General features: G+C 42.2%; 1 protein-coding gene across 7 annotated transcripts in view; it reads left to right on the top strand.

Annotated features, from left to right (window-relative positions):
* DDX3X (DEAD-box helicase 3, X-linked) overlaps positions 1-8,154 on the top strand; it is a 17,446-nt gene that overhangs the window by 2,549 nt on the left and 6,743 nt on the right. For 3 of the 7 annotated variants that reach the window (XM_018556334.1, XM_018556331.1, XM_018556330.1), the window contains exons 2-11: positions 342-393; positions 483-533; positions 4,046-4,169; positions 6,455-6,613; positions 6,688-6,787; positions 6,903-7,038; positions 7,210-7,295; positions 7,418-7,516; positions 7,606-7,766; positions 7,914-8,058. In XM_018556334.1, the coding sequence (XP_018411836.1) occupies positions 342-393; positions 483-533; positions 4,046-4,169; positions 6,455-6,613; positions 6,688-6,787; positions 6,903-7,038; positions 7,210-7,295; positions 7,418-7,516; positions 7,606-7,766; positions 7,914-8,058 (1,113 nt within the window). Of the gene's footprint in view, positions 1-341; positions 394-482; positions 534-1,201; positions 1,271-1,893; positions 2,008-4,045; positions 4,170-6,400; positions 6,614-6,687; positions 6,788-6,902; positions 7,039-7,209; positions 7,296-7,417; positions 7,517-7,605; positions 7,767-7,913; positions 8,059-8,154 lie in introns of those variants that run through there. The other 4 variants (XM_018556328.1, XM_018556329.1, XM_018556332.1 and 1 more) reach the window with 4 other exon arrangements.

The following is an 8,154-nucleotide window of genomic DNA, read 5'->3' as shown; positions in this document are numbered from 1 at the left end:
GTATTTGTACATTCTGATTTTAAAAGTCCCTCATTGTGTGAACCTTTAAAGCCTTTGGCTTCTTACTAGGTACATGGAATGTCATGTAAGATCTTTCTGCTTGCACTAAATGCCTGAGATTTGAGGGGCAGTCTTGCCGAAGCATCTTTTGCTGGCATACCTCCATTTTGTCTTTTGTAACATCTTGCTTGTGTCTTTAGCTGTAGTACCAAATCTAGCCAGAAGATGTCTGTTTTACAGGTTTTCATCTATGCATTGCAGTAAAATCACAGAGCAGCTTAGTTTAAATGAGCTGCTGTCCAGAATGTCAAAACATTAATTTAACTATTTTATTTTTTTAGTTTGCTGGCCTAGACTTGGATTCTGACTCTCAGGGTGGTGGCACTGCAACTAGTAAGTACCTTTTTATTAAATTTGGAAGCTATGAATATTTCACATGTATTTTTTGCTAAGAAACCTTACTTTATTTTTTCTGATCCTAGAAGGCCGTTACATTCCTCCTCACTTGAGAAACAAGGAAGCTTCAAGACAAGGTAAATATATTAGACAAGTCTGAGTCGCTTCTTGGTAATGTTTGTTAGTCATTTCTAGTTGCTGAGATTTGGTATCTTGTCCAAACCATGTTTTTTTTTATGAGCTTCAGACGGCTATTGTCTTCAGTTTACTAATGTTGCTTGATGTAACTCTGGGGATTTATTCTTTTGTTGGGAAGAACAAGCCTTTACTGCACAGTATAACGTGCATTTTCGAAAAGACCACATCTTAAACGTCCTCCCGTCACCCAAAGCACAGTATATACTGTATACTGAGATGCCGGAACGGATCCCGACGTTACTGTCTGGATCCACCCAGCTGCGTGCATGACAGCTGGCTCTGCCTATCTAAAGGCAGAGCCAGCTGTACCTGCCCTCGTCTGTTCTGCCAGTCAGCGCTGGAGGATCAGACGGGGGAGGGGGTGATCCCTGCAGGGAGCCCTGAGTTGCAGGGACATGATTGAGAAGTGAGCGAGCGGTATGTGTTCGCTCACTTCCTGATCTATTGAGCCAAACTGTGACAGTTTCATTGTCACATGTTGGCTAGAACTATGAGGCTGAGTGATTTTTCACTCGCCTCATTCTCTTAAAATAAAGTTGTCACCATCTTTTTAGTATGTATCATTTGTGAGATTGGTGAATATTATTCTTAAAGATTTATTATGTAGGTTATCCAAGGTGTCAGTACCCAGCTGTAGATGTGTATAAGGGCTACGGTGATTGGTCCCAAAGAACTGGTACGGTTGGTTACCTGTCTTGGTGTGTTGGCTGCACAATAGCTTGGCCTACATAAGCTAGCCATTCAGCTGCCTTTGAATTGCAGTGGTATTCTAATAAAATTGCTCAGTTGTGAAGCACATACCCGAGATATTGTAGCAGTTCCATTCAACTTCATGGCATCTCTGGTATCTTTAAGATAAACTTGTGTTTATATTAAATATTAAAAGCCTGCATTCATGTTCTGCAATAATTGATGGTGATCTTTTATTCCTTTTTTTTAAATTCCTGCTTTATTTGTAATCTGACTCCAATGCAGGCTTACTTTGATCCATTGTATTAGATTCTTCCTAAATTGAAATCTGCTACATTCTTGGTGTCTACTTGATTACTGGAGAAGTTGTTTAACTGATTTTCACTTGTGGCAATCTGGCAGCAATTAAATATTACTAATGTGCATGTAACATGCATTATATTTCGGTATGTCAGCTTGTTTTAGCTTGCTTTTAGACACTAGTTCAATGGCTGGTCTGGGTCATGTGTCCAAATTTCACTGTAGTTTACACTCTACCAATACCAGACTGGGTTAGATTTTTACTAGCTGTGCCTCTTTGTGCTTGGTTCTTATCATCTTTCTTGAAAGACTCAGGTTTGGACTCTGGACGAGGTGGAAATGGCTACGCTAATGGCACTCATGATGACCGTGACAGTCGCATGAATGGATATGCAAGTAGAGGATCCGGCCGCACTGACAAAGGTAAATGTTGTCAGGTGTATCTTCCAATTTAGACTGCTGCGGTCAGTCCAAATCTTCACATCTTGCTCCCCCACCCCACTGTCAGTGAAAACCAACATAAAGGCTATGGGGGGGGGGGGGGTTAGGGACACGACCCCTCTAATGAAGCTTACAAAATGTGGGCTTAACAAATTTGTAGGTTTGCCCAAAGTTCCCCATTTTCAATAGATAAGTTTGTATGTTGTGCGCACAAGCAGATTTGTTTAGTTTTTGCTGTTCACTCACAACTTTTGTTCACCATTACATTTTTTTTTTCCCTTTGATCTGTGTAACATAGAGCAATACATGATAAGCTAGTTTTTATTAGGACATTAAGCAGTTTGTAATAGTTTTGACTATTATGCCATATAACTTTATAGTAAAAAGTGTATTCTAGAATTCATACCTCAAAATTGTGTCCCGAGTTTAGTTTAGAAAGCAGGTACTTTGCCCTTTATAAGCCACATTTTTACAGTGAAGAAAAGCATAAAAGTACCTCCTAAAGTAAACCTGTGTTTAGAGAGGTATGTATGCTACTGATACTGCTATTCCTTAAATTTTGTCATATTGTCCTGGATTCGAGATTTCTCTAACCCAGAACAAGTATGCAGATCAGGAAAGCTGGATAGAAGCTTGTAGTCCTTCCCAGCCAACTTGTTCTGAAACAGCGACTCAAGGATTGAATCTGATTCTCACGGCTTACTTTAAAGCGGTTGTTCTCAACCTGTTACCTCGGGACCCACATTTGACCTGTCATTAAGTCATGACCCAAGTCGCACTGGCATGCAAGGCATTGAGGTACCCCACATTCCAGTGTGAGATCGAACTTTGGACAGGAGGTGCATTTGGAGTGCCATTAAAATGGCATTGCAATGCACCTTCTGCACCAGAACACACAATGGGTGCAGTTGTGTGGTAGTGTTAATTACATGGGACTGTCAGTGTTTTTGAGGGGCTCAATTGTAGACATATTTTTTTATTTTTAAATCCACCCAGTATCTTACGAGAACTGAAGTCGATCCCCCACATGGGCTTCTGTGATATGACTCATGTGTTTTGCTTGTGCAGCTTTCTTGCGCGCCCTGTAGAGGTGCCAGGAGCCAGAATGTGATGGGCACTCCAGTCCATGCGCCGCTACAAGGGAGCTGTAAGCAATGAAAGTATGGATGGAGCTCCCTTGCAGCCATACCCCCACCCCACCTAAGGCTGCCATTCTGCACCAGGCAGCATATTTTGAATGGCTGTTTGGTGAGAACTGACAGTACTGCGCTAGGGTGAGGCTGGGGATCCTCACCTAACACAGTGGAAGGCACTCGGCGACACACAACACAGGGTTGCGGCCCACCAGCTGAGAACCACAGCTTTAAAACATACATGTGCCATTTTAATATGAACACCCCATTCCATGCCTGCAGAGCATAATCACATTTTCTTTGCTCTTCTGGGAGCAAAGGAAAGACTTGGATAAGCTCCTCAAAGTTGATTTAGTTGAAGCCTAATGTGTGTTCTCCATATCCCAAGATACCATGCTGCTTTTTTGCTTTAAGAAGTGAAACAAAGGAGCAGGTAGACTAAAAGGGAAAAGGGTGTGGCTCTGTGGACGGTGCATAGTTTTGATTAAAGCATATTTAAACTGAAGCAAATGGGTAATATTGCAGCTAACCAGTTCATGTGGAGGCTGCTTTTTTACACCTTTCCTATTGACAATCCTAGCTTTGCTAAATCTATGCAGGAGTACAATTTTCACTCTAGGCTATTTTGTTTTGAGCTACAAACACCTCCCCAACTTATTCTAGATCTAGTAGTTGTGAAAACGTAACATTGTGTTCTCAAACAATAGTAATTGATGAGGAAGGCTGTCTATTGGGTTGGGTATAATCTTGAGACACTAGATCCTCATCTGACCCTGCCTCTTCACATGCTCTTGTATTTGTAGGCTCATTTTTAGTTTTTTGCGCTTACAAGAAAATGGGGAATAGTTTTCTTCTGGACGTGCTCTAACAAATGTGTCCTTTTTTAGGATTTTATGATAGAGAGAATACTGGATGGAATTCAAGAGACAAAGATGCCTACAGCAGCTTTGGATCACGCAGTGACCAAGGAAAAGCAGGTTTATTTAATGATCGAGGAAGTGGGAATCGGAGGTGAGTTTGGACTGCACATTATTTCATTGATAAATATGCATGGCTTTAAATTCTTATCAGTGTTAGGAACTGGCTACAGGTGGGTCTGCATATTTTTTGTAGAAAACCTTAATCTGGTTGCTAATGGCATCATATCCACTAATCAGTTTTGACATATTTACTACATCCCTTGTATACACAAACCCTATTTTTTTTTTTTTTTTTCCCCATTGGTTCCCTCACTAGTATCTTGGCACTGAATGAAGAATTCTGCCAAAAGTAGGATATCATCGTGTTCAAATGACACAAGCAAATTCTACTAAATGATTGGATAAATACATTGCTTGTTTTCATAGCTGTGCAGTGCCATTAGATAATTCCTTGATCTGATGGCTTATTGAGAGTAGCTGTTCATTGGCTGACAAGTTCCTGTCTAGACTGGCCAACTGTCGTGCTAGAATGAAAAGCAACAGCTTTGGTTTCTCAGCTTTCTAGTGCTGAAACTTTGCATTGTTTCCTGAGCACTTTGACTGATTCTGTATCATCCTGACAACATCAAAACGTAATTTTGCATTTACAAATGCTTGTTTTTGTTACTCCAAAAATGTGTTGCCTTTATCTAATGTACTAGTTTTTAAGATTTTAGGAGGGTGTTATTAATCAAATGGCTATTAAACATTGTGTTTTGTGCACACGTTTAGTGTGATCCTTTTCCACTCCCAATAATCCTGAGGGGGTAGTCCTGTGTGCTGTTCTCACACCTTGGCAGCCAGGGCCTAAACTGGTAAAGGACATTATGCACTTCAGGTAAGCTTTCAGTACACCCCAGAACTTTGGCCGGCAGTGTATGAAGAGCTACCAACTTTCTTCCAGGTTTTTATTCTTTCCTTCCCAGCTAATTAAAACTGCTTTATTCTCGTCTTGATACCATAAGTTTTTTGAAAATCTATCCCTTCCTCAAGTATGCATGTAGCAGGTTTTTGCTCCACATAACTTATTCTCAGCAGCTCCCATTGATTTTTACCTGCTGCAACACCCGCAGGTAAAACGTTGTCTAATTACATGTCTTGACTCCTGGTATTTTGTCACTTTAGTGTCAGTGAGTTATTAATCAGTGGTGAAAGGGTCCCAGTTTTAAAGATGTTCTAGCTTCTTCCTTGGCTCCGAATCAGGGATTAAATGTTTTATCTTGCAGAATTGGAGCCAACAATCCTCAGAACATTTTTACTCCTGGAGAAGTTTCTTTTTTCTCTAGTCACCTTCCAGGACAGCATTAGAGAGATAGGCTCCTCCCACCGGAACAGGAAACACATCACCCACACTTAGAATAAAAAGGAGCACAAGCCTAGCACGCTTCAGTTATTTTGTTTCCTCCGGCCGAGCAGGACATCGTAATGTTTGTTGTTTTCCTTAGGCCTTCGTGCTGGTGAGCAGGGGCTTCCCCCCGACAGGGGTACAGCAGAGGGTCAGTGGACCCGGGGTACCCAGGAAGGGGGGCTTCCTGGACAGCCCCAACTGTCCGAAAGAAAATGCCTGTGGTTTACCTGCACAAGCGTGTGCAGGGCAACTTGACCTGTTGGTGTAGTGGACTCAGGGGAGTTCCCCCGGGCGAAAAACCTCTGCTTCAAAATGGTGTGCTTTTTCTTACCTGCAACGGTGGGGTCTTTCGGGGATCCTGGCTCCGGTCCGCAGGACTGGGGCGCGGCGTCCTCGTGTGGCATGGGGGAGGCATTTCCCGGCGTACGAATGTGGGCGGAAATGTCGTAAGTAACGAACTTCCGGCGGTGTCCGCAGCGCGTCTGACGTCACTTCCGGTGCGCGGAGACATACGAGCAGACACTGCCAGGCTGCGGCAACCATTCGGTCCACGCTACAGATGGCCAGCACATCTGAAGCAGGGGGTCGCAAGGGCCTTGCGGTGCCCACACACGCAAGGGGGGGCACCAATAGTGGGTCGAAAGAGCTGGAGTCGAAGGGGCCAGGGGGCCCAGCTGGAGACTCAACTACCACAATGGCATCATTTGATCTGGGGGATCCTGGTGCCGGCAGCTCTAAGGTAAGAGAGGGGAGTTCGCCATTTCCTTTACCGGTTATTAGTGTTTGGGGGCATGAGAAATCATTTTTTGTGGAAATGTCTTTGGTTCTTAGGGCAGCCGTGACTATCAGTATATGCGCATACATTCATTATTGGTGTTTCTAATGCTGTCCTGGAAGGTTCCTAGAAACAGTTACCAGGTACGTAACTCCAATTTTTTTTCATATGACCTTCATTTGGAGGAAATGCAAACTGTTTGTTCTGTGCTTAGATCTGATGACCGTCGCATGGATAGCTTTGATGGCGTAGCTGGTCGTAGTGACAGATCTGCCATTGGTAGATATGATCGTGGAAACAGCCGCTGGAACGACGAACGGAACGAAGAAGATGATTGGTCAAAGCCTCTAGCACCAAACGATCGTGTAGAGCAGTGAGTAATTAGGCGTTTTCAGAAGTGTTTGTTTTTTTGTTTGGTCTATTTTACAAATAATTTTCTCTTTTCAGGGAGCTTTTCTCTGGGGGCAATACAGGCATTAACTTTGAGAAGTATGATGATATTCCAGTTGAAGCGACAGGCTCAAATTGCCCTCCACATATTGAAATTGTATGTAAAAGTCATATATTGTATTGCTGCAGTCACCATAGCTGTGTGCTCCATAACTTTCATGAAGTCTGTTTTTAGTTGCTGTACAATTAGAATTTTTTTTTTCCCCCTCAAGTTCCATGATGTCAACATGGGAGAAATAATCATGGGAAATATTGCACTCACTCGTTACACTCGACCAACCCCAGTCCAGAAGCATGCCATTCCCATCATCATAGGAAAGAGGGACTTGATGGCATGTGCTCAGACAGGTATAATTTGAATAATTCCCCTAATTTCTGGCCATGTATTGGTGATGGAGAAATCTCCCAAATGTAATTGACTTCACAAAATGGAATGGTTGGAGTTTCTTTTTAAAACTGACACATGCAAGCCTAGGGCTTTTTTTCTTGATTAGTAATCTCAATTTCTTCTGATTTTAGGCTCTGGAAAAACTGCAGCATTTTTACTACCCATTCTCAGTCAGATCTATGCAGATGGTCCTGGAGAAGCAGTGATGCACCAAAAGGTATGGGACTGATGTACTTTATTTGCCATCCTAAATAAGTCCTTTCCTAAAGACGTTTTTCAGACTTCATCCATATAGATATTAGTTGCTGTCTTTTTAAGCATAGTAACTTTTGTTTGTAGGATAACGGACGATATGGAAGGCGTAAACAGTTTCCACTATCCCTTGTTCTGGCTCCAACAAGAGAACTCGCAGTACAGATTTATGAGGAGGCCAGAAAGGTATACACAATTTTAAAAACTTTGCTGATGGGCTTTTTTTTTTTTTTGCATAAAAAAAATATATGCATTTTGTTTTCTCCCTCTTCTAGTTTGCCTACAGATCCAAGGTGCGTCCTTGTGTTGTATATGGGGGAGCAGATATTGGGCAACAGATCAGAGACTTGGAGCGAGGCTGTCATTTGCTTGTTGCCACTCCTGGGCGCCTTGTTGACATGATGGAACGAGGAAAGATTGGCCTGGATTATTGCAAGTATGTTGGACTTCTAGATTTTTCAATGAGCCATTTCCTAATAGTTAAGGCTTTTAGTAAAATTTCTAAAAAAAGTACCAATATGATCTAAAAGCGTCTTGAATACTGAGCAACTTCGATGTTTACACATTTTTTTTTTCTTTTTAGGTATTTGGTGTTGGATGAGGCTGACAGGATGCTTGATATGGGGTTTGAGCCCCAAATTCGACGAATTGTTGAACAAGACACAATGCCTCCCAAAGGTGTCCGTCAAACTATGATGTTCAGTGCCACTTTCCCCAAGGAAATCCAGGTATGTGCAAAACAATATTTAAAGTGCATTTCTACTTTTGCTGTCAAATTTGAGAAACCCCTGTTTTTTGTTCCCATTCATGCAGCATGCAATCCT

Source organism: Nanorana parkeri, unplaced genomic scaffold (assembly GCF_000935625.1).
Source record: "Nanorana parkeri isolate BGI_ZX_2015 unplaced genomic scaffold, ASM93562v1 scaffold234, whole genome shotgun sequence".
Lineage (NCBI taxonomy): Eukaryota > Metazoa > Chordata > Amphibia > Anura > Dicroglossidae > Nanorana > Nanorana parkeri.
The sequence above is the reverse complement of the archived record's forward strand: the minus strand, read 5'-3'. Positions and strand labels throughout refer to the sequence as shown.